Below are 26500 nucleotides of genomic sequence, written 5' to 3'. Positions count from 1 at the left end.
GAAGAGGCCACTAGGAGTGTTGGGAAGAGAAAGCACAAATGAGCCTGTAAAGTACTGCTTATACAGACATACATATTTTGTGAGCATTTCATTTTATGCTAAATAAGCCCTCAAAGTAGGGCTTTGATTCCAGTCATAACTTTGACTTATTAGATTAATTAAATTACTTTATTTATTAATTAAATGACTTTGATTCCAAAGGGGGAGGGCAGAGAGATAGAATGAAGGTAAGGTGATTGCCTTGTATGCAAAAGGATGGTGGTTCGAATCCCGGCATCCCAGATGGTCCCCGAGCCTGCCAGGAGTGATTTCTGAGCGTAGAGCCAGGAGGAACCCTGAGCTGCCAGGTGTGGAACCCACTCCCCCCAAAAAATGACCTTGATTCCAGTCGTAACTGCAAATGGAAAGAGTTAGAATGAAGACTTTATATCAGGTCTGGAGAGATAGTACAGCAAATAAAGAGTTTGCCTTGTATGTGGCTGACTCGGGTTCAATACCGGGCATCCCAGACGGTCCCCTGAGCACTGTCAAGAGTAATTCCTGACTGAGTGCAGGGCCAGGGAATCTCCCTTAATATCCTCGAGTGTGGTCCTAAACAAAAATAAACCTTTATATCATTAATAAATATGATAAGCTAAGTAAGAACTAAAGCCAGTCAAAATTGACAAGAGTAAGAATAAAAAATCATGTTATTCATAAACATTATAATAAAATAAAGATGATCAGGTCTTGAGGAAGTAAACTACTAGAGCCCAGGATTCATAAACTTTTCAATAATATGAATTGTTTTATAGTATGATTAAAAGAATATAGTTTAAGTATTCATATGCTTATTCACACAATTAATCTTCATTATTTATTTATTGGTTTGGGGCCACACCCAGCGGCACTCAGGGGTTCACTCTCAAGTAAAACACACTAATCACTGGAGCGGTGGCACAAGCAGCAAGGCATCTGCCTGTGTGTGCTAACGTAGGACAGACCATGGTTTGATCCCCTGGCGTCCGATTCCCATGCCGATTATTGAGCAAACAATCATGCCTGATGCTTTATTGCCCAATAATTAATTTAATGAAAAATAGATGCCGGATTCAATCCCTGGTTCCACATTTGTCCCTTGAGCACCCAACCAGATAAAAGTGCTGATAAGTGCCTATTAAGGAAGAGTGCATGCAGGCTTCGCCAAAGGAAAAAGCCCTACATGTCCCAGAGTTCAATTATGAATCTCTCAGGAGGGGAAATGTGGGCAACATGTGCACTCAAACAAGAGGGGAGTAGAGGAGAGAGGAAAGGGGAGGAGTTTCTCCACAGATACTTCTAATCAAGGTCTTCTCAGGTTATCAAAATTTTATAAGATAGTATCTACTGAGCACATCAGTATTTGGTGTACTTTCTAGTCCAATAATAAGTCTAAAAAAAAGAGGAACAAAGAAAAAGGGAAGAGAGGTACTTTCAGGGTCAGAAAAAGAGCTCAAAGGATTAGAGCTCAAGGGGCCAGAGCGATAGCACAGCAGGCAATGGCATTCTTTCCTTGCATGCAGGTGACCCAAGTTTGATCCCCAGCATCCCATCTGGATCCCTGAGCCTGCAATGAATGATTTCTGAGCCAGGAGTAACCCCTGAGCACCGCTGGGTGTGGTCCAAACCCCCCCCCCCCCATTAGAGCTCAAGTCTTGCAATGCTTGAGGCCCTAAGTTACATCCCCAACACTATCAGCCCACCCCACTAGCGCTGCTGTTAGTCGCTAGGACTAATGAGCTCACTACAAGCAGCACAACATTGTCTGGGCTATCACTGACAAGTAGAACAATCAGTCCTTGCATCCACAAGACAAGTTAACAGGGGTGCGACCCCAAGATGCAAAGATCTACTAGGAACTAGCTCTCGCTCTTTCTCCTCTATATTCTCTTTCCCCTCTCCCTGATGTGCACAACTATTCCCCCCGACACACAACTATTCCTCACCCTAACTAGTATTATGACCAACTTACTTACAGCACTGAAATTATATTAGACCTGGACTTTAAATGTGTATAGTAGGGAAGTTAAGGTGCTTGCATCCCACTGATTAACTAGCACTGGCAAGAGTCATTTCTGAGGAGAGTCAGGAATAGCCCCTGAGTGCTTCTGGCTCTGATTCCCTAATCCCATCTTCCTTGCTCAAATGTGTTTAGTGTAATGTACAGAGTAAGAAAATTAGTTTAAATTATTGGCTTTTGTTTCCTTTCATTTCTCTTTAGAAACCAGAGCCCCACATGCCAGGCAAGTGCTCTACCACGAGCTACAACCTGGCTTCTGGTTTTTCCCAGTGGGGGGACACTCACAGTAGTCAGGGTCCTATCTGGCACTAGGTTTGGAGCAGGGAAGGAACGCAATGAGGAGGGAATCTCTCTAGCCACAAGCTAGGTGTGGGCTGTCACACTAGGTAAAGCCACTGTTAGCTTCCATTTTATTTTAAAATAAAGATCTTTGACACTTAAGTTGTCTAGGTCTCTAATGCCTGAGCGGGTACTGCCCACATTTTCCCTCATGAGATGTAGACTTTCATGACTTAACTCTGGGACATGTCGGGGCTCTGCGCTCTCCTTTGGAGAAGCCTGCACTCTCCCTTTTTCTTTTTCTTATTCTTCTCACCCTCTCTTCCTTAGTACTTCCAAATAAAAACTGTTTTGACTTCAAAAGAAAACCGAGAACTCAGTCCCATTCTACTAAGTTCCTCCCTCATTGGGAAGTTTTTTTTCCCCATCTACTTTTCAATTTAACTATTTCCAAAATAAAAACAAATTTTTAAATAAAATAGTTTCTAAACGTTTTTGTTTTTGTTTTTTTTTTTGGTTTTTGGGCCACACCCGGTAATGCACAGGGGTTACTCCTGGCTATGTGCTCAGAAGTTGCTCCTGGCTTGGGTGACCATATGGGACGCCGGGGGATCGAACCGCGGTCCGTCCAAGGCTAGCGCAGGCAAGGCAGGCACCTTACCTTTAGCACCACCGCCCGGACCCATAAACGTTTTTTCTAAAAAAAATTGAGCACAGGGCTGGAGTGGCAGCACAGCGGTAGGGCACTTGCCTTGCACGCGGCTGACCCAGGACAGACCTCGGTTAGATCCTCAGCATCTCTGATGGTCCCCCAAGCAGGAAGCGATTTCTAAGCACATAGCCAGGAGTAACCCAACCCGAGTGTCACGGGGTGTGGCCCATAAACAAACAAACAAACAAAAAATTTGAGCACAGGCCTTATATATGCAAGGCAAGTGCTCCACAAATGAGTTACATACCAATCTTCCTCAGAATTTTAAAATGAGAATTTGTTCTACTATTCTTTAATAAACAAGAAAGCAAAAAAACATTTTAAAAAGTAATGATGCTTACCAACTATACATAAACAGATTTCATTTCCCAACATTTTCCGTAATTCCTTGACCCAGTTTTTAACCTGTGTAAACAAAGAAGAAATGTTAAAACAAATCTTGATGCAATGACGGCCCTAACAAAATTCAACATTGTCAAAGTGCCTCAGAATTTTTGCCTATCCATATTCATTTTTTTTTTTTTTTGGTTTTTGGGTCACACCTGGCAGCGCTTTACTCCTGGCTCTATGCTCAGAAGTCGCCCCTGGCAGGTACAGGGGACCATATGGGATGTCGGGATTCAAACCACCGTCCTTCTGCATGAAAGGCACACGCCTTATCTCCATGCTATCTCTCCGGCCCCTCAATCTATATTCTTAGTTGTTACTAAGAAAAATTCACTGTAAGGTCATTTAATAATAGATTACAATGTATATCATAAATCATATATGTACAAATACATAAATGGTCAGAAGAATCTCTTATTACAAAGTTTCACACATCTCCCCTATATCTAAGCAAATCTATATATCAGAGAGCAAAGAAATATATATATTTATATAAAAGGGATCTGGGGTAGAGGAAATTAAAAAGAAAAGGGGCTGGAAAGACAGCATAGTGGGTGGGGTATATGGCCTGCATACAGCCGACTTGGGTTCAATTCCCGGCATCACATATGGTCCTCCGTGCCCACCAGGAGTGATTCCTGAGTGCAGAGCCAGCAGTAACCCCTGAGTACTGCCAGGTGTGGGCCCAAACCCCACACACTCACAACATAAAGGAAGAGAATTTATATACTTTCTTTCATTTTTATAAGAAAATCTAGCCTAAATTTTAAAGCAAATTAGTGAATATCCTAAAAATATGCAAATACATTCATGCCTATAAACTACAAAAATTAGATATGTAGTAAGCATTCACTATGCATCTGGTCCTGTGGAACAAAATCTAACAGTGCCACATTCCTCCTCTCTGCAAGAAAGCAGAGGAACTATCGTTAGTAAGCCCAAAACAAAGCCTTAAAAGCAAGGTAATCAGCACCTTATCTTTATAACAGCACTGAACTACTTTTGTCATTATAGGCCCATCTTTGTTTTATTCATATATAAGCATAAAGTTTTCAGATAAGCATCTAATTTCTACCCTTAGTGAATTTCACAGTTGAAAGCTAAAATTGGTCATAGTAGTAGAAAGTACATGTTTCATGACTTCAGGGGAAAGATAGCAGAATTCAACTGCTTATTAGTCTTGTCCTTGTACATACAGTATCATAACCTATTAAACCTAACCATTTAGAAAAACATTTGGGGGCTAGAGTGATAGTATAGTGGACAGGTCATTTGCTTTGCATGCAGCCAACCTAGGTTTGACCCCTGGTACCCTGTATCCCCTGAACCAATCAGGAGTGATCTGAGTTCAGAGCCAGTAGTAAGTCCTGAGCACCACTAGGTATGATGCCCATATTTCCCCCCAAAATTGTTGGATTCGATTGATAGTTAAGAGCTGAGGAAATGCTTTTCATACATAAGGCCCACAGGTTCACTCTCCCAGCACTACCGGTCCCCTGGGCATCACTAGGAACCAACCACTCCAGAACACCCAGCCAGGAGTAAGCTTTGGGTACAAGCATTTGCAGCCCGAAAAAGAAAAATAAGCAAAGAAAAAAATTAAAAATTAGATCTTTTCCTGAGGCATCTTCCTACTCATTCCAAGTTGTGTACAAGATGACAAATTTGTCACCAGTCTCTTCAAGAGATAGAGTCTATTCCACCTTCTTTTGTATCTGGGGTAGCCTTATGACATACTTTTTTTGTTTTGTTTTGTTTTGTTTTGTTTTGTTTTGTTTTTGGGCCACACCCGGTAACGCTCAGGGGTTACTCCTGGCTATGCTCTCAGAAGTTGCTCCTGGCTTGGGGGACCATATGGGACACCGGGGGATCGGACCGAGGTCCGTCCAAGGCTAGCGCGGGCAAGGCAGGCACCTTACCTCTTATGACATACTTTAACCAAAAGAATGTGGTAAAAGTAGTGCTACAACAATTACAGAACTAAGCCTTAAGAAAGTTGGGCAACTACACCATGAGATCCAGTTGCGATAGGAAAAGTTTATGCTAGAATATTTTTTTACAATTTGGGGGGATCACACCAGGCAGCGCTTAGGGGTTAGTTACTCTTGGCTCTAAGCTCAGAAATCGCTCCTGGCAGGCTCAGGGGACCATATGGGATGCCGGGATTCGAACCACCGTGCTTCTGCATGCAAGGCAAACACCCTACTTCCATGCTATCTCTCCTGCCCCTATGCTGGAATATTATAGTGTTTAAAAAATATTCAAGGGAGCGGCCAGAGCAATAATACAACAAGTTCAATCCCCAGCATCTCATATGGATCCTTAAACACCACCAGGACTAATTTCTGAGTAAAGAGCCAGAAGTAACCTGAGCATGGTTGGCTGTGCCTGAACAAAACACTCAGTGGCCAGAGAAATAGTACAATGGGTAAGGGATTTAACCTTGCACACAGCCAACCTAAATTTGATCCCCAACATCCTATGGTACCCCAAGTACCACTAGGAGTTATTGCTGAGCACAGAACCAGAATTAACCCAAGTGTTACTGAGTGTTGTGTATATACACACATACACACACACACAGACACACACACACACAAATCAAGAATAAGACAGAAGATGAACTGAGGTTATATGGCACTTTTGTCCAAAAAAATTCCGTTCAAATGCAGCTGTATGAGGTGACTCTGACCCCAGAATGAACAGAGATATAAGCAATCAAACCACAAAATCACTTAAAAATAATAAATCATGTTTTAGCTACCAAATGTGGGTATTTTTAATGTAGTAAAAGACTGTGTTTTATTATTTGACAAACAGCACCAAAAATAGTTCTAAAATAACTTTTAAAAAAGGCATTATGGGGCCGGAGAGATAGCACGAAGGTAAGGCGTTTGCCTTTCATGCAGAAGGTCATCGGTTCAAATCCCGGCATCCCATATGGTCCCCCGTGCCTGCCAGGAGTGATTTCTGAGCGTGGAGCCAGGAGTAACTCCTGAGCGCTGCCGGGTGTGACCCAAAAACCAAAATAATAATAATAATAATAATAATAATAAAGGCATTATAAGGGCCAGGAGAGTAATGGGTAAGATGTTTGCTTTGAATACAATCAACCTGGATCTAGATCAGCACCTTTTATGATCCTCTGAGCCCCACTAAGAGTGAGATTCCTGAGTAGAGTTCAGAATGAGCCCTGAGCTCAGCTAGATGTGGCCCCAAAGCAAACGTCATTGCAGGGACCCCAGGGAGAGATCTGTGCTTGAGTGCTGCTTTGTGGCACAAAGCCAAGAGTCTGACCCTCAGACATAACACTGGCTTATATGCTCCAAATCAATCCTGACAGAACAAGAGTATAAGATCTCCACTGTACCACAAACAGATACTAAAAGAGAAATTTTAAAGAATATAGGCTGGAGTGGTAGTACAGTGAGTAGGACACAGGCCTTGCCTGCAGCCAACCTAGGTTTGATCCCAAACACCCCTTACAGTCCCCCAAGCCTGCCAGAGAGTGAGCCCTGAGCACAGGTAGATGGGACTCCAAAACAGAAACAAACTACCAAGCATTCACTTTTGTTAAAAAAACAATGAGTACTGTGATTAAGCACCGAGCTGATTAAATGAAAAAACTTTTTTTTTAAATATCTTTGTTTGTTTTGGGGGTTAAACCAGGTGACGCTCAGGGGTTACTCCTGGCTATGCACTTAGAAATCGCTCCTGGCTTGGGGGACCACATGAGACGCTGGGGGATAGAACCGCAGTCTGTCCTGGGTCAGCTGCGTGCAAAGCAAACGCCCTACCGCTGTGCTTTCACTCCAGCCCCCCCCCCAAAACTTTTTTGTTTTAAATTCACTGTGTTGGAGCTGGAGAAACAGCATGGAGGTAAGGCGTTTGCCTTGCATGCAGAAGGACGGTGATTTGAATCCCAGCATTCCATATGGTCCCCTGTGCCTGCCAGGGGCGATTTCTGGGCATAGAGCTAGGAGTAACCCCTGTGCACTGCCAGGTGTAACCCAAAAACAAAACAAACAAAAAATCACTATCATTTCACTGTTATTACTCCCTAAAATGTTTTCTACAGATCATTAGTTATCCAAGGGCTAGCATATATCTAATTCACCTCAGCTAAATAACAGATATAAACGAAAATTAAAACAAAACACTAGGAACCAGAGAGATTACTGTATTTTCTGACATATAAGACTGGGCATATAAGATGACCCTCTAATTTTACAGTTAAAACATAGGTTTAGGCCTATATTAGCTGTATGAAATAGAACGTTCCTGTGCTGTAACTGTATGTACCACAGTGAGCCAATCACAACAAGCAAAGGTTCAAAGGTTCTACTGGAATAGACTTCGTCTCTGACTGGCCAATCTGAGCAGGCTTTTGACAGTGTCGATTTGGTAACAGAACACTGTCTAATTGGCATGCATCAAAAGCCTGCTTGGACTGGCTGAGTCAATTGGCTGACAGAGCAGCCTTGCAGTGATTGGTGCAGGATCGAGCTGGAAAATTCGTTTTGTGGCAATATCCTGACGATTTTTGTTTAGCAGCATATTGACATGTTTTCGGGATATACTCGGTGTAGAAGATGACCCCCGATTTTCAGTTGATTCTTTTTCATTTCAAAAGTCATCTTATACGCCGGAAAAAACAGTATACAACAGAAAACGTGTTTGCCTTGAACATGTTAGACCTAAATTCAATCCCTATCACCCCAGATAGTTTCATAAGCACCACCAAGCGTGATCCAGGAGCACAAAGCCATGAGTAAGACACTGAGCACACGGTTGGGTATGGCCCAGAAAACAGAACTCAAAGGGGGAAAAAAAAACCCTAAAGAGGCAAACAATTCAATATGAAACATAACTCAAGCAAAAGGTTTTTTCTTCATTTGTGTAATAAGCACACCTACTAGTATGAATATAGCATAAAATACAAAAACAAACTGACAGTGTGGGAAAAAATAAGCTTTTCCACCACTCTACTTCATTTCCTGACCTCAGAGTATAGACATTTCTTTCCAGAGTCAGTCTATGTACATTTTATCTTTATATCTAAGTAAAGACTAAATAATAATACCAATGTTAAATATGGCAGAGATGTATGACTTTAAACATGGGTTGTGATCTAGGATGTAACTCTGGAGAATACTTGACTCACATGTACCTTGATTCAACCCATCAGTGACACCACAAAACAACACAGACTATCTTCCTTAAGATACAAAAAATATAGGGGTCTAAAGTCATAGCACAGTGGGTAAGGCGTTTGTCTTGCATGTGGTCAACCTGGGTTCAATCGTTGGCATTCAAAAGGCCTTCCAAACATCGCCAGGAATGACCCTGCACACTGTTGGGTGCAACCCCCAAACCCAAAGAAAATTAAAAAAAAAAAAAGGGGGGGGGGATACAATTGTTAAAATTATTTTTTCTTTTTGTATTTTGGGGCCACACCCAGTGGCACTTAGGAGTTACTCCTGCCTTGGGGGACCATTTGAGATGCCTGGGATCGAACCTGAGTCTATTCTGGTTCAGCCATGTGCAAGGCAAATGCCCTACCGCTGTGCTACAACTCCAGCCCCTGTTAAGATTATTTTTAAAAATAGAGACATTATAACTAAAAATATTCTCAATGGGGAGCCGGAATGGTAGCACAGTGGTATGGTGTTTGCCTTACATGCAGCCAACACAGGACGGACCACGGTTCTAATCCTGGCATCCCGTATGGTTCCCTGAGCCTCCCAGGAGTGATTGCTGAGCTGAGCAGAGCAGAGCCAGGAGTAACTCCTGAGCACTACTGGGTGTGATCCAAAAACCAAAAACCAAAAAACAAACAAACAAAAAAAAAACCAAAACCTCAATGGATTTTATAGTCAAAAGGCAGTTTATTCCAGGAATTGAAGACAGCTCCATTATTGGCTGTGGTGAGTAAAGTTTGTTTTCACATATACTCTGGTTTGAACCCTGGCACTGCAGTTCCATGAGCACTTGCCAAGTGACCCCCAAACAGAGCTGGAAGTAGCCCCAAAGCACTGCTGAATTTGGCCAAACACAAAACAAAATAGGCAGTTTACTACAAACATCAGGCTTTTTTTTTATTCCAAATCAGAGCTATTTAAGAGACGTTTCTAATTTGAAAATTAGCCTCTTTAGGTACTAACAGATTTATTCTAAGAACTTCCAGAGGAAAGGTCAAATAAGTAACCTATCTGGATTATAAAAATTAAATGACATTAAGTCTCAATAGCTCCAAAAATGTCCTATGTAACTCCAAATAATCTACATAGTATATTACGTATTTGAAGAGGGAATTTTTAAAAAAGAGCCATTAAGATAAACACCACCAAGACTGTCTTTTTAAAATCTCTATCATATTCTTCAGAATAGTTAATGAGAATTTGATAAAGTACTACTTTAATTTAATAAAGTAGTTTTTTTCTTTTCACAACTAAGAATTCAGGTGTTTATGGGCTGGAGAAACAGCAGAGTGGTAGGGTGTATGCCTGGCAAATGGCCGACCTAGGACCTGCATTGGTTTGAATCCTGGCATCCTATATGGTCCCCGGTGCCTGCCAGAAGTGATTTCTGAGCAGAGCCAGGAGTAACCCCTGAGCACCGCCAGGTGTGGCCCAAAAATCAAAAAAAAAAAAAAAAAAAAAGAATTCAGGTGTTTAATATAAGCAGAATCAAAGAAATATAAGTGAGAGATCAAGAAATAGTCTAAGGGGATGTTCCTGACCCAGGTGATCCTGGGTACTTGGTCCAGGTGGCAGCCCTGGAAGCCCCATGCACCACTGGATGTGGACAGGTGTCCCTGGCACTGGCAGGCCCAAGCAGCATCACATCTGTGATCTGTACTGGCCTGATGGCCCAGTTGTCTTGAGGATTGCTGGCAGGGAGGGGAAGGGAGGTTCCCTAAAACAGAAATGTGTGTGGTTTTTCTGTTAACAAAGCGGGGAGAAAGTCCCTTATTTTTCTGAAGCTGTACGTAATATTATTTCCCCTTCCTAACATTGAGAAAACAGTATCAATGAACTTTTAGTAATACTGATATCTACATTATTATTATTAATCAAATATACTATAAAAATGAGTTACCATTCACATGAAAATGGTATACTTTAATAACAAAGAATGATCACATTAGTAAACAAATGCATGTTAATGAAAACGTAAAATTCAATAGTTTTTCTATTACATAATCTACCCAAAATAATTAGAATACCTTCTGAAAGGAGTCTTCATCTGTTATATCATAAACTAAAATAGCCCCATTTGAGTCTCTGTAGTATATTGGGCCCAATGCATGGAATCTCTCCTGACCTGCAGTATCCTAAAAATAAAAACGAGCAAAATATTAATATTATATATTATATTATTATCAGACAGAATAAAAGATACAACTGATAATGTAACTACAGTGAATTTCTCATTAATTGTAAAATGGGGTCATGAAATAAATAACCCAAAACATCATCAATAGTTCATGTAAAATAACAATACTTAATGTTTTGCTATTATACAACTGTTACTTCTCCCTTTCTAATCATCTCAACAATATTTCTATCCCAAACATACCCCCCCACAAAAAAAGAAGAAAAAAAAGGCCACCAGTTCAGTTTCCAGAGGAGCAGAATGGCCAAGACAGTCCTCTTACTCAGTAATAGACACTATAGACACTGATGCTTTCACATCAGGCTACTGGAAGAGGGAGGAGATGAAAACAGAGTATGACCGGACCTTAGGTATTATTACATTATCCTCTCCTTACTCTCTCCATCAGTCACTCCTTATAAGGCTGGACAACAGACACGGGGGAAGCTAAGACAAGGAACACTGTCCAGTGAGCTCATTCTTTCTATGATTTGGAAGCTTTCTGAGTCACAAAGGTACAACAGCAAAGTTCAGAATACACTTGTATTCAAGATACAAGCCTTGGCCCAACTTCAGATTTAAGGAATTGTTTAAAAATGTTTTGGGAATGGGGCCGAGAGATAGTACAGCGATAGAGCATGGTTCAAATCCTGGCATCCCATATGATTCCCCCATGCCTACAAGGAGTGATTTCTGCGTGCAGAGCCAGGAGTGACCCCTAAGCACTGCTGGGTATGACTCAAACCCCCCCCCCCCCCAAAAAAAAAGTTTTGGGAAGTGCCAGAGAAATAGCTCCGAGGTGTTTGCCTTGCACTCGACCAACTCAGCACAGACCCTTTTTCGATCCCCGAGCCTGCCAGGAGTAAGTCCTGAGCACCACTGGGTGTGGCCCAAAAAACAAAAATAAAAATAAAAAAAAGTTTTGAAAACTGGAGAGACAGTTCAATGGCCTGGGCACAGGTTTATGCAGGAAGTGCAGGTTTGATCCTTAGTACCGGATGGTCTCCCAAGCACTTTCAGGAACGACTTCTAAGCACAGAACCTTGAGACTAACTAAAAAATATAATTAAAAAAATTCAGAGGCCAGAGCGACAGCACAGCAGGTAGGGCATTTGCCTCCAGGGTTCAATCCCTGGCATTCCATATGGTCCCCAAGCCTGCCAGGAATAATTTCTGAGTGTTGCAAGGTATAGCTGTTCAGAGCCAGGAGTAACTTAAGTATTGCCTGGGGTGGCCCCTAAAGCCAAAAAGTTAAAAGAAAAAAAAAATCAGAAAGTCTATTCCTTGAATAGACTGAGGTAAATTATAAGGCCTGTGTGCAGCCAGTCCTGGTTCGATTCCCTGGCAGTGCATATATTCCTCCATGCACTTCCAGGGATCACTCCTGGACACAGAGAGGCAGGAACCACCCCTGAGCACTGCTTCCTGTGCCCCTATTCCTTGAAACAATTCAAGTACTAAGAGCAGGTAGATAGAGGTCTTCACACATTCAATTAAAAAGGTTTAAAAGGTTTACTCACCCATATAGCAAGGTTTACTCTTTTTCCACCAATATTTAACTTCTTTGTTAAGAATGATGCCTAAGAAAAAACAGAAACAATCAATATTCATACAGAAAAGTCATTTCTGAGTCATAAAGTTACAACAGCAAAGTTCAGAATATACTTGTATTCAAGATTTAAGCCTTGCTTACATCTAAACTACAAATAACTGGGAGGAAAAGTAATGTTTTTCTTAATAACCAGACATTAACTGAAGACAGAACATTACTTTTTGATTTTTAGGGGTTATTTTTTTATTTTGATGTTTGGCCACGTCCTGTGGTGCTCAGGGGCTATTCTAGGTTCTGTGCTTAGGAATTACTCCTGGCAGACTCGGGGCACCATATGGGACACCGGGGATTGAACATAGGCCAGCCGCATTGCACGGCAAATAAATGCCCTACCCGCTTTGCTATCACTCTGGCCCCTGAAGACATGTCCTAAGAAAAAAAATATCTTGTTAAGAACGTATCATAAAAATTCAAATTCTTTTTTAGTTTTTGCCTATAATATCTGTTCTCAGCACACTGATTTTTAGGCTATACCCAGTATGCTAGGATGTTATTCCTGGCTGTGCACTCAGAAATCAGCCCTGGCAGGCTCAGGGACCATATGGGACCAATATCGAATGCCAAGGATCAAACCTGGTTTGGTCACATGCAAGGCAAATGCCCCACCTGCTGTGTTATTTATTGCTCTGGCCTCTTCTCAGGGCATTTCTAAACAAACAAAAATAGTTTACTAGTAGTTTATTAAACTGCATAAATTCCAGTATTATTTTAAATGTTCTACAATTATTTTCTACTTAATTGCTGAGAACCCTATATAATAATCGGTCCTAGGTACTGTCACAGAAATGAAACTGACAATCTTTCAAGGAGTAATTACCTACTGCAGAAACAAAAGTGAAAAACTAATTATATTACTATATAGTATTTGTTCAAATGGAGACTTCTGTGAAGTATACTATGAGGAAGAGCTGAGAACAGTGGTTCAAAACCTTCCTGGATGAGTCAAAGAAGGCATCAGAGAGAAGGTGGTGAGTTCCCCTTTCAGAATATTAGGGACTTTTCCTACCTAACCAACGGTGAAACCACTGACACCTTAAACAAATTACCCTGGGTGGCTGGGGAAGTCCATGTTGGTCTGGCTTAATGCCAGAGATGAGCAAATATTAAATGAACTGAAAAAGTTGAGGGACTGTAGCAATAGTACAGCAGATAGGGTTCTTTCTTGCCTTGTACCTGAGCTGACCTGGAATCGATCCCCAGCATCCCATATGGTCCTCCTAACACAACAGAAATAATTCCTAAGCACAGAGCTAGAAGTAACCCCCTTGAATACCACTGGGTTTGGTACCAAAATCAAACATCCTGGAAGTTCTGGACTTTACCTTAGAGGTTTCAATTAAAAAAAAAAAAAAAAAACTGAGATTTTAGAAATATTTTTCAAATGTAAACTATAATCAATAGTCTATGATTTCCCGAGTCTCCCTTCTACAGCTTCAGATGCCTGTGAAATTCCTGTGAAACTCTGGTCTGAATACTATATAAAATATTTGGGAGGCCAGAAAAACAGCATAGGAGGTAAATTATAAGGCCTGTGTGCAGCCAGTCCTGGTTCGATTCCCTGGCAGTGCATATATTCCTCCATGCACTTCCAGGGATCACTCCTGGACACAGAGAGGCAGGAACCACCCCTGAGCACTGCTTCCTGTGCCCCAAAGCAACAAAAGTATTTTGGGGAAGAGAGAGATAGCATACCCCCAAAAATTTTTATTACAGGAAATGGTTATATTCTATTATTAGCTAGTATTGTTCGTTCTTACTGTGCCTAGTTGTCAAACTTCACCACAGTTACATACATAGGCTTGCAGCAGGTTCTCCAATAACAGCAGTTTAGTTTATATCATTTAGTTTTTAACAGACGAGAAGAAAAAAATCCTGGCCAACAATGAATGACGTTATTAGAGGTCCTGCTTTTAATTCACTTTTTGGTTTGGGTTTTTGAGCCACATCCAGAACAGTTGGAAGCTACTCCCAGCCCTATGCTCAGGGGATGACACTACAGGAGGCAGCGCTTAAGAAACTATGCTGTGCCGGAGAGATAGCACGGAGGTAAGGCGTTTGCCTTCCATGCAGAAGGACGGTGGTTCGAATCCCGGCATCCCATTTGGTCCCCTGAGCCTGCCAGTGGCGATTTCTGAGTGCAGAGCCAGGAGGAACCCCTGAGCGCTGCCGGGTGTGGCCCAAAAACCAAAAAAAGAAGAAGAAACTATGCTGTACTCAGTGAGGATCATACCTGGGCACCTGACATACCGAACACGTGCTCAGCCTACTGAGCTGTTACTATCGTGCCAGGATCTGTTTAAGAACAGTCTCATTTGAGTTATGATTCTAAGAAATTAGCAACAATATGTCTGCAACTACAGCATAAAGGGTTCAGTGCTACCTGCACACCAGCAATTGCAGATCATGGAGAGGAAGGATATTTCGCAACTATCCCTCTCAATAAAGGGAGGACTCCTGTATATGGCAAATGCTTCACTGTGCTTTGCATACTTTGCCCACATTTACATTAGCTCAGTGTAGGAAATTTGCCTAGCATATCACCAACCCAGGTTCGGTCCCCAGGATCCCATATGGTACACAAAGCCCATCAGAAGTGACTCCCTGAGCACAATCAGGAGTAAGCCCTGAGTACTACCAGATATGACAACCCTTCCCCAAAAAGAAATCTGTAAAAACTGGCTAACTACATTTATACAAGCATTTTCCAAGTTCACTTGACCTCCCTCCTACTACATGGATAAATACATGATTCAGCCTTAAGGGCCAGAAACATAGGTTGATGTTCAGGGGCATGCTCTACATGAAGAAAATCCAGGTATTCATTCACCAGCACTAAATGGTCCCTGAACTCTGCTGGAAGCCCCTCCCCTCCAACACAGGGCAAGGAGTACTTTAAACATTACCTCGTGTGGCCCAAAAACCAAACCAGGAAAAAAAGAAGTAATAAGTAACTGTCAGCACCTATGAAGCAGTAAGTAAGTAAGTAAGTAAGTAAGTAAGTAAGTAAGTAAGTAAGTAAGTAAGTAAGTAAGTAAGTAAGTAAGTAAGTAAGTAAGGGAAGTCTAGATCTATAGTAGCAGAAAATGATTGAGACAGGAAGGGAGGAAGTTGGATTAGAAGAACTAAACTAGACCTGGAAACAGGAGACTATTATAAAGTTGGAGAGAGAAATCAAAGGAGCCTCAACTTACATCCGTGAACATAGAAAAGAGAACAGAATCTATCCTGAAGGAGTCTGGGCCAGAGACAGCTCAGAGATCAAGTGCTGCCCTGCAAGGAGGAAGTCACAAACTCAGTCCCCAGCGTTGCTCCACACTTCAGTTGGACAACAGTGTGATGTACAGCACACTGCAACCCGGTGTGTGTAACTGAATGAGCACAAGCATGTGGCCCTTCCTCCATGAGCGCTGAGCCCAAACACCCCTTCCTGCCCCACCCGTGAGCACCACAACCAAGTGTGAACCCCTGATCAACACAGCAAAGGAAGGGGAACTCGCTCAGGAAGAAATAAAATCAGAATCTAGAGTTAGTAGGTACGCTTAAAAAAGAAAAAGACTGTAAAACTTCTGTCATTAAATGTTTGTAAATCCGAGAGGAAGGGAAGGAAGGAATAGAAAAATGGGGAGGAAAACAGACAAAAATGAATAGATATGGGGCTGGAGTGATAGCACAGTGGTAGTGTGTTTGCCTTGCATGCAATGAAATAGGGTTCGATCCCTGGCATCCCATATGGCTCCCCTGAGCCTGCCAGGAGCGATTTCTGAGTGCAGAGCCTGAGCATTGCCACCGGGTGTGGCCCAAAAACCAAAACCAATAAAGAAACCAAAAACATAAATCACTGTATTATTTTTCTTTCGGTCACTAACACTTTCAGGCTTAAGTATTTCAAGTATCACAACTTTCTAACTTAAGATACGAGAGAATTGGGGCCAGCAAAGTGGCGCTAGAGGTAAGGTGTCGTCTGCCTTGCAAGCGCTAGCCAAGGACGGAACACGGTTCGATCCCCCCACGGTTCGTCCCCCGGCGTCCCATATGATCCCCCCCTCCCCCCGGAAGCCAGGGGCAATTTCGCTTAGCCAGGAGTAACCCCTGAGCATCAAACGGATGTGGCCTGAAAAAAAAAAAGAAAAGAAAAAAGAAGATACGAGAGAATTAAATAAGCAACCAAGGAAACCAACTAAGAGACCCAAGGGATAGAAAATACAAAGGGCTGGAGTGTTAAACAGCTGGAGTCCCAGATCAATCTCTGGCACCACTGGAAGTGACCCCTTTCTTAAGCACTGATCCAGGAAGAGGCGCCAGAGCATCCCAGGTAGAAGTCAAATAATCCTCATCTGTTTTACAAAAAAAGGAAACTAGGGGCCAGAGCAGTGGTGCAAGGCGTCTGCCTTGGCGCACTAGCCTAGGACGGACCAGCGTTCAATCCCCCTGGCGTCCCAAGCCAGGAGCGATTTCTGAGCATATTGCCAGGAATAACCCCTGAGTGTTAGCGGGCGTAGCCAAAAAGAAAAAAACTAAATGTAAAATGAAGAATACTTCAAAATTTCTTGTCTTGGGGCCAGAGAGATAGCACGGTGGTAGGGCATTTGCCTTGAAGGCAGCAGATCTGATCTAGGAAGGTGGGTGGTTTGAATCCTGGCATCCCATAGGGTCCCCCATGGCTGCCAGGAAAATTTCTGAGCCCATAGCCAGGGGTAACCCCTGAATGCTGCCAGGTGTGACCCAAAAACCAAACAAAACAAAATTTCTTGTCTTTGGTTAATAAAAAAAAATTAAAATCAGAGACTGGAGTGATAGCACAGTGTGTAGGATGCTTGCCTTGCACGTGGTAAACCAGGGTTGCTCCTCGGCATCCCGTATGATCCCCCAGCACTGCCAGGAGTAATTCCTGAGTGCCAAGTCATGATTGATTCCTCACTCAAAACTGTCAAATGTGGCCCCAAACCTCCCCCCATAAAAAAAATGCTGGATAACACAGTAGGAAGGACACTTGACTTGCAGGCAACCAACCCAGGTTTCATCCCGAGGCAGTCCATTCAGAACCTCAGCCCTATTAGGAGTGCTCTCTGAATGCAGTCAGAAGTAAGTCCTGAGCAACTCAGGCCAAGGCCCCAAAACAAAAATAAGAGTACAGAGATTAAGGTGCTTGCCTTGCATGTGAGTGATCCCAGTTACTGGACTCTCCAGCACAGCTGGGAAAAACCCAGAGCCAGGTGTGCCCCACCCCCCAAAAAAGGTCCTGGCTCTGAGAGATAATACAAGGATTGAGTAATATGCCTTGCAGGCAGTGAACTCCAGTTCAATTTCAGTACCAAAAGGTCCCTCAAGAGACAGCAGATGCCCCAGGTAATCCTCAGCAAATATGACTAATTCTTAAGGGTCCACACAATAAAACAATGACCAATTTAGCTGAGAATCACTCCAAGGACTTTCTGAATACTGCCTCTTGAGGTCAAAAAAGGGGGCAAAAGGAGACAAGAAGCAGGGATGCCCCACAGGTGCTAGTCCCAGAACTGATGGTTTAACCCAAAAATCAAGAAAAAATTTAAAGCCACTTGGTGTAAGTAGTAGCTTATTTATCTTTATATTCCCCAGCCAGCACAATAAATGGTATCTGTATAACAAGAATGAAAGTAAGCTTGCTAATTTTTTTATTTGTTCTGGGGGCCACACCTGGTAGCTGTGGTTACTGAGAGGACAGGTGGAGTGGGGGGGTTATAAGAGATTATATGCAGTGCCAGGAACTGAACTGGGGTTGGCAGAATGCAAGGCAAGTAAGTGATTTAATCCTCATATTATCTTTCTGGCTCAATCTGTTAATTTAATTGCTTAGGTTTAGCACACTGCCTTAATAAATTCCAGAGGAAAAAAAGACAGCAGCTTTCTCATTCAGTTCTCTCAAGTTTAGCAAAGACCCAAACCACAAGAAAATCATGAGATTAGAAACTTTATATTGCCAGAGAGATAGTATGAAGGTAGGGCATTTGCCTTGCATGCAGAAGGATGGTGGTTCAAATCCCGGCATCCTGTATGGTCCCCTGAGCCTGCCAGGAGCAATTTCTGAGCAGAGAGCCAGGAGTAACTCCTAAGCGCTACCAGATATGACCCAAAAAACCAAACAAACAAACAAAAAAAACAAACAGAAACTTTATATTAAGATCAATGAGTTTCCTGGTGCAGGCAAAGTACCTTGAACTGTCAAGAGAAACTCATATAACCACTTTAAAACTATCAGTAACCTGTAGCTGCAGCGGTGGCACAGAGCAGTAAGGCGCCTGCCTTGCCGGTGCTAGCCTAGGACCGACCGCGATTCAATCCCAAGTCCCATATGGTCCCCCAAGTCAGGTGTAATTTCTGAGTGCATAGCCAGGAGTAACCCCTGAGCATCACCGGGTGTGCCCCCCCCCCCCCAAAAAAAACAAAACACACACACAAAAACTATCAGTAACCGAGAAGGAGCTCTAGAGATTGGAAAAAAAAATCCAAAGCATGGAAAATATTACCATGTTCAAAGAAGTGAAATTCTGAAATGTCAATCCCAAACCAAAGTCTAGAATGGACAATAAAAATGTGTAGTAATAAGTATGATTTTATATGTGTATACAAACACAATAATGTATGTAGATACAATTAATGATATAGTGTTCCTAGAGGTAGCACCGTTTGCAAAATGCTTCATGTCAAACTAAACCTATGAAAGAAACCAAAACAAAGCACGTACTAAAATCATTCAAGAGTAAACATTTATTCAACAAACACGTGGCAGACGTGGTGCTAGTATCACTATATGAGCTGGCTCACTATTTAACGTACATAAGTTTCATGAGTCTCCTACTTTATAGTCAGCTTTACAGTTTGGTCCTCCAAGAACTGCCATAAATGACCATGAACACAATGCCAGGACTGAGCCCTGAATGCCACTCGATGAGGTCCAACACCACCTCCCTAACTACAGAGTTCAGCTTCAAAACACTATAATGAAGGGCCATAGTGACGGGACAGCCAGCTTGCCTTGTATGCAGCTGACCCAGGTTCATTCCCTGGCATCCCATATGGTTTCCCCATGCTAACCAGAAGTAATTCCTGGGCACAGAGCAGGAATAATTCCTAAGCACCTCTGGATGTTATCTATACAAGAGTTTTGTAATGCTGGAGTTGCCTTTTTCATGGAAGACTTTGTGTCTTTTCACAAAAGTCAAGGTTTTTCATCGATTTTGGTGGTGCCAGGGATGGAACCCAGGGCTTCAACAGTTACACAGCAAGTGCTCTACCACTATGCTACAGCTAGCTCTGAGCTCACAACAGTTAGTTTGAGCTGTTTTCTGCTTCCAAGTTGATTAGAGTATATAATAACTTTCTTAGTCAAGAACTGAAAGAGGACTGTGACCCACAGTCTGAAAATGCCCACTCTATAAGATTCTACATGTCTGAGATAAATACACTTTTGGCCACACCCCACTGTTAGTGAACTGATGTGAACACTGACAACAATATTCCTAAACCTCTTACTAAATGAAGGCTAACTGAGAATGAAGGGAACATGCCTTACTCTCCTTTGCATGTCCACTACCTAATCATATCTAATACCCTGGAGTCAATTATTGATGCCTGAATGCTTGATCAAAAATTTAAAAGATATTAACATGCTCTAAATATTGGACCAAATCTATCAACGCGAACCTAATAGGTCAAATTTACCAGATGCCTCCTTTTATTAAAATGGCATTTTAATAAAAATATCTAGGGGATTTTGGTGACCTTTTTAAAATAAATAAGACCAAGGCAGCAGGACCAGACAAAAAATGTAGAACTTAAAGAGCATGCTAGAACAGGACAAACTGGTTCAATTCCCCAACATCACTAGGTCACCTTAGCATTTCTGGTACAGTCCTGCAGGCCCAAAGGATGGCTCCAAGCACCACTGAGGTGGACTAAGTACTCGCAATACTGCAAGAACACCCAGGCTTCCTGAGCGTTGCTTGGGAGATTTCTCTCCCACAAAAAAAAGACTAAGACAACTGTGCGGCAGTTACCTAAAAACTAGTGGGACTCTCATTTAGAAAAAGATTCTCAGCAGGGGCTGGAATGATAGTACACTGGGTATCACACTTGCCTTGCATGCAGCGAATGTGGATCAATCCCCAGCATCCCATATGGTCCCCAGACCATTGCCATGGGGTGTGGCCCAAAAAACAAATAAAACAAAAAGATTCTCAGTATCTGAGGCAACAGCCTACACATCCCTACTCAATGTAAACCACACCGGGAATCATTTCTATGGCTCAAGGCATTACATTTCTGTTTTGTTCAGGTTTTCAGCAGTCTCAGGTATTGAACACTCTACCACTGAGCTATATTAATGACCCCTGAAAACATAACATTTTAAGGACAGAGAATAACAACTAGAGAATTTCCAGAAGAGATGTCAACTGAGTGAGGTTAGTTGTAAGATATCAGATATCCAGTGAGGGCTGAAGTAACAGCAGAGCGGGAAGGGCATTCACCTTGCACATGGCCAGCCTGGACTTGATTCCCCCACATCCCATATGGTTTAAGCCTGCCGGAGTAATTTCTGACCACAGAGTCAGGAGTAACCCCTGAGCGCTGCAGGGTGGAGCTCCCAAAACAACAACAAAAAAGATTTCCTGTGAAAGGAACAAGAATTAGGTACCTAAGCAAAACAAAACTATAGTTGATTTAATTATGGACCTTCAATTATCTGAGGGGTTATCACATACAACTAACTCAGATAGCAGAATAGAGAACTACAGAGAAACAGATTTTGGAATTATACACTGCACAACTTATTAGAAATTACAGCGATCCAAAACTGAAAAAGGACAGGAGAGACAGCTCAGAGGCTGAGTACATGCAGGAGGCCCGGACCACCCAGATTTGATCGAACACAGCCCACATCATCACAGAAGTAGCTTCCGTAAGATCCAGCAGGTGTGGGACAAAACAGAACAATAACAGAAAGTAAAATAACAATAATAAAAAGGTAAAATTTTGTAAAAATCCAAAACTAAAATAGGGACTTCAGGACATAATTTCTCAGTCTATCAGTTCATCTGACCACCAAGACAGTCACTTGACTGAAGTTCTTGGGGAATTTGGGGGAAGTTTTATGTCAAGAATCAGACTTCACACATGTAAGCCAAGTGCTCTACCACTAAGCCACATATACAACCCAAAGTACTGAACAAAAGATTCAAACAGTATCCAGAAACTACCTTAGGTACCTTTCAGTAACATTCTTTGAAATATGAACCCATGAGAGCAAAAGTCACAAGACACTAAATATTTACAAAGTAAAATAATTTTTTCACAAGAAAAAAGAATACTCTCTCACCTCCTTAATCATAATCATATGAAAATTAAAAGCATATAAAGTTGCATTTTTATCACATCCAAGTTAAATGTCTGTAAAAAAATGCTGAGGTGCAATTATATCTCATAGAGAGATCAGATCTATTCTTCTTCCATAAATCGGCATAAAAGAACTTCAATTTAGCAATACAACTGTGAAATTGTGATGAGAGAAAAATATTAAAATCTAGTCTGGAAAATAATTCAAAGGGCTGGAGACCTTTGGTTTGATCCTGGCACCACAAGGTGGTCCCAAGGATGGAGTGATGCCCTAGCCCCTACTGTCCCATGTGGCCTGAAAGGGAAATTAGTAAGTTAAGTAAGCAAATAAATAAAATCAATACTACTCCTTTTGATACTGGAAAGCTACCATATTTCGTCCTACCTGGGTAGACTGATGTTTTTCTCTAGTACTTAAAAATCTTTAGACTATTTTTAGCTTCGAGGAAGTTTTGGGACTATGCAATTCTGGGGTTGAAAAGTTAATTTATGTTTTTTAAAAAAAATATGGAATGATTTTCTCATATTTATATTAAACTGGAGACTGCAAAAGGATTTCCCAATATCCAGAGATGGTGTGATCAAATTTCAGTTTGGGGATTATTTGTGGCAATATATATGAAAGACAGCAAATAATTTAACAAAGTTTTCTCACCTTTAAAGTGAGATTTAAAACCAACAGTATTATGAACAACCTTGTGACCACTGAGTTTAAATATAGTAATTTAAAAAAATTAATGAGACTATTAAAAATATCCAACTCATAGGATGCAATGAGCATTACAGAACAAAAGTACTCACCACAGTAAATAACCCACTAAGTGTTAAGTTGTAACTCACAACAATAACAATAACTCTCTACCACAAGGAAACTGGGGTATTGGTAGAGTTAAGTGGTCACAGTGAAGGGATTGAAAATTATGCCTGAAACTCAGCCATGCATTATTTTGTAACACAATAAAATCAAATTGTACGTAAGGGACTGAAGAGACAGTACAGAGTTTAAAGCATTTGCTTTGCATGATTCCCTGGCACTGAACTGGTACCTCAGCATCACTGGGTGGGGCCCTCAAACAGAGTAAGAAGAGGCAAACCCCTTTCCAATAGCACTGGTGAAGGCCCCAACCAAGTCTCCCACCCCAAATTGTTTCTAGGGCAGTTAAGATTCTAGACTGAAAACCGTTCTCTGCATAAGCAGGAGGCCCGGTTCTGATCCGGAGTCCCAGCAGCACAACAGTTCTGAGCATCACAGAGTGGGGCGCAGAACACTTCAAAAGATTTGGATCTGAATCCTCTTGTACAACAAAGTAAGACAAAAAATAAAGTTAGCTGACATTCACTAGCCAGATAGTATGCTTTACGTAGGAAGAGTAAAAAGGGAAGATAAAAATAGTACATGGAATCACACCTAGGCATCCTGGTAAATTCTACTCAGTTTAATAATAGCACCACACATCAAATGTCACAAGTACGATATTCTACTCTTTTAAGTAGTACCATACAATCACCAAGTAAGATCTATTCTACAATCTGGGACACTAAGAGTAAAGACGCAGAGTTTAGTTCTATGTGTCTATGCCCATTTATCTTGGTGACTCCTCAAGCCGGGCACTATCATTACAGCCCTTTGAACACAGGAAGAAACCTGGGCAGAGACATGTTAATGGACCTGCAAAAGATCTTCACAGCTCGTTAATCAGACAGAAGGGACAGGGAACTAAGACAATCTAGCTCAAAAGTTCACAAGCCTCCACTGCCCTGGGCAGTGAATGGATCAAATCAGATCGCAGGACATTTCCTTAATGATGCCTTCTGGGCAGAAGGGGAAAGGTGATATACGAACATACAATAGCCTGGGTGGCCTGGCATCACCTTGATTCCAGGTCAGAGTTGAAGCATCCAATTTAACACGTTCCAACTCAAGAGAAAGGAGGAAAAGGAAGGGAAACAAAACAAATAGTAATAATAGCAATAAAAAGACAATCCTCCAATATATGATAATATCCAGCAAAAGTGAACTAGCGGGTAGCTAGCTGTGTGTGACGTTGGGGTCCAAATGCTGGCCAGCCAGCGTCCACATGACGTGCCTACGTGCCCAGAGGTGGGTGATTAACTTCGCAGACTCCAAATGCCCAGGCACCAAGCAGCAGGCAGGCAGGCAGCAAAGTGCATAGGCACTCCATCCACAGTGGCCAGCCGACTGGGGGCCCTTGCAACCAGCTCCCCCCCACCCAGAAGTGCTCAAACGTGGTACCCGTCAACTCAAGTTTCTGGGCAACAGGATAAAAGGCAACAGTGCAGAAATACTGAGTCATCCGTGAGCCATAGAAGTTGCAAAGGACCTCAAGTTGGCAGCCCCAAATCAGAGGCCAAGTTCCTAACAAGAGAGGGGGGGGGAGGGAGAGAGGGAGGACGGAGGGGAGGGGAGAGGGAGAGGGAGAGAGAAGAGAGGGAGGAGAGAGGAGAGGGAAAAAAGAGGTGGGGGACAAGGGCCTGAGGGAAAGAGATGGAGAGGAGAGGTAAAGAGGAGAGGGAGAGAGAGAAGGGGGAAAGAGAGGTGGGGGACAAGGGCCTGAGGGAAAGAGAGAGAAAGAGATGGAGAGAGGAGAGGAGAGGGAAAGAGGAGAGGGAGAGAGAGAAGAGAGAGGGAGGAGAGAGGAGGGGGGAAGAGAGGTGGGGGACAAGGGCTTGGGGAGAGAGAGTGGAGAGAGGAGAGAAAGAGCAAAAATTGAGAGGAGAGGAGAGGAGAGGAGAGGAGAGGAGAGGAGAGGAGAGGAGAGGAGAGGAGAGGAGAGGAGAGGAGAGGAGAGGAGAGGAGAGGGGAAAAAGAGGAGTGGGGGACAAGGGCTTGAGGGGGAGAGAAAGAGAGAGTGGAGATAGAGGGGAGAGGGGAGAAGAAAGAGAGAAGAGAGGGGAGAAGAAAGAGTGAAGAGGGGAGGAGAGGAGGAGGAGAGACAGAGAAGAGAGGTAAAGAGGAGAGAGGGAGAGAGGAGAAGAGAGGGGAGAGAGGGGAGAAGAGAGGAGAGGGGAGAAGAAAGAGTGAAGAAAGAGGAGAGGAGGAGGAGGAGAGACAGACAGAGAAGAAAGGAAAGGAGAGGTAAAGAGGAGAGAGGGAGAGAGGAGAAGGAGAGGGAGGAGAGAGATGGGGTGGGAGGAGAGAGGGAAGGGTCAAGGGCTTGAGGGAAAGAGAAAAGGAGGTGGAGAGGAGAGGAGAGGGAAAGAGAGGGAGAGAGAGAAGAGGGAGGAAAAGAGAGGTGGGGGAGAAGGGCTTGAGGGAAAGAGAGAAAGATGGAGAGAGGAGAGAAGAGAGAGAGGAGAGAGAGGGAGGAGAAAGAAGAGGGAGGAAGAGAGGTGGGGACAAGGGCTTGAGAGAAAGAGATGGAGAGAGGAGAGAAGAGGGAGAGAGAAGAGAGAGAGGAGGAGAGAGAAGAGAGGGGAAAGAGAGGTGGGGGACAAGGGCTTGAGGGAAAGAGAAAGAGATGGAGGAGAGGGGGAGAGAGAGAAGAGAGAGGGAGGAGAGAGAAGAGGGGGGAAAGAGGTGGGGGACAAGGGCTTGAGGGAAAGAGAGAAAGATGGAGAGAGGAGAGAAGAGAGAGGAGAGAGAGGGAGGAGAAAGAAGAGGGGGAAGAGAGGTGGGGACAAGGGCTTGAGAGAAAGAGATGGAGAGAAGAGAGAAGAGGAGGGAAAGAGAGGTGGGGGACAAGGGCTTGGGGGACAGTGGAGAGAGGAAAGAGCAAAAAAGAAGAGAGAGAGGAGAGAGAGGGAGGAAGGAAGGTGGGGGACAAGGGCTGGAGGGGAGAGAAGAGGAGAAGGGAGAGAAGGGGAGAGACGGGGAGAGACGGGGAGAGAAGGGGAGAGACGGGGAGAGACGGGGAGAGACGGGGAGAGAAGGGAGACGGGACGGGGCGGCCTTGACACTCGGGGCGCGGACACGGGCAGCGCGGCGATCGGGCCGTCCGATCGCAGCCCCGGCCGCCCCGAGGGCCGCTGTCCTTTTCGGGGGGCCCCCACAGCCTGCCTCCGTCTCCCCCGCCGCACCTGCAGCGTGGTGATGTGCTTGTCGTTGAACTTGTTCTCGCAGTAGCGCAGCACCAGCGACGTCTTGCCCACGCAGCCCTCGCCCAGCAGCACCACCTTGAACGACGCCGCGCGCCCCGCCGCCGCCGCCGCGCCCCCGCCGGACGCCGCCATCTCCCGGCGCGAGACGGACGCCCCACGCAGCAACGCTCGCCGCGCCGAAGCAGCAAGGCAGGCGGCCGGGCAGGCGGGCAGGTCCCCAGCGGCGCCTCGAATGGCGGCTCCTTCCTCCGACGTCACGCCCCGGAGGGTCACGTGGGCGCCGGCGCCGGAAGTCCCGCCCGGCGCAGGCGCGGGCGCGCCGGCGAACCCCGGAAGTCGGGCTTCGACGGCGCCGCTGCGCCTGCGCGCGGACGGGCGGGACTTCCGGCTTCCGGCTTCAGGCCTAGGGGCGGAAGTCGGTGGCTCAGGTGGAATCTGTTGGCCTCTGCCCTCAGCTGCTTCTTTTTTTGCTCTTGGTGGAAGACCAAGCCGGGCTTCCTTTCTTCCTTCTTTCCCTCTTTCCCTCTTCCCTCCCTCCCTCCTCCCTCCCTTCCTTCCTTCCTTCCTCCCTCTCTCCCTCCCTCCTTCCTCCCTCCCTCCCTCCTGCCTTCCTCCCTTCCTCCTTCCTCCCTCCTTCCTTCCTTCCTTCCTTCCTTCCTCCCTCCCT

General features: G+C 43.8%; 1 protein-coding gene across 1 annotated transcript in view; it reads right to left on the bottom strand.

Annotated features, from left to right (window-relative positions):
- Window positions 1–25994, bottom strand: part of RAB21 (RAB21, member RAS oncogene family) — a 47195-nt gene extending 21201 nt beyond the window's left edge. Inside the window, exons 1-4 of the mRNA XM_049782779.1 lie at window positions 25813–25994; window positions 12314–12373; window positions 10645–10752; window positions 3371–3434 (exon numbers count right to left, since the gene is read on the bottom strand). Of these exons, the coding sequence (XP_049638736.1) occupies window positions 3371–3434; window positions 10645–10752; window positions 12314–12373; window positions 25813–25965 (385 nt within the window). The 5' untranslated portion in view covers window positions 25966–25994. The remainder of the gene's footprint in view (window positions 1–3370; window positions 3435–10644; window positions 10753–12313; window positions 12374–25812) is intronic.
- Between the last annotated feature and the right edge of the window lie 506 nt (window positions 25995–26500).

This window comes from Suncus etruscus, chromosome 11, assembly GCF_024139225.1.
Source record: "Suncus etruscus isolate mSunEtr1 chromosome 11, mSunEtr1.pri.cur, whole genome shotgun sequence".
Classification (NCBI taxonomy): domain Eukaryota; kingdom Metazoa; phylum Chordata; class Mammalia; order Eulipotyphla; family Soricidae; genus Suncus; species Suncus etruscus.
The sequence above is the reverse complement of the archived record's forward strand: the minus strand, read 5'-3'. Positions and strand labels throughout refer to the sequence as shown.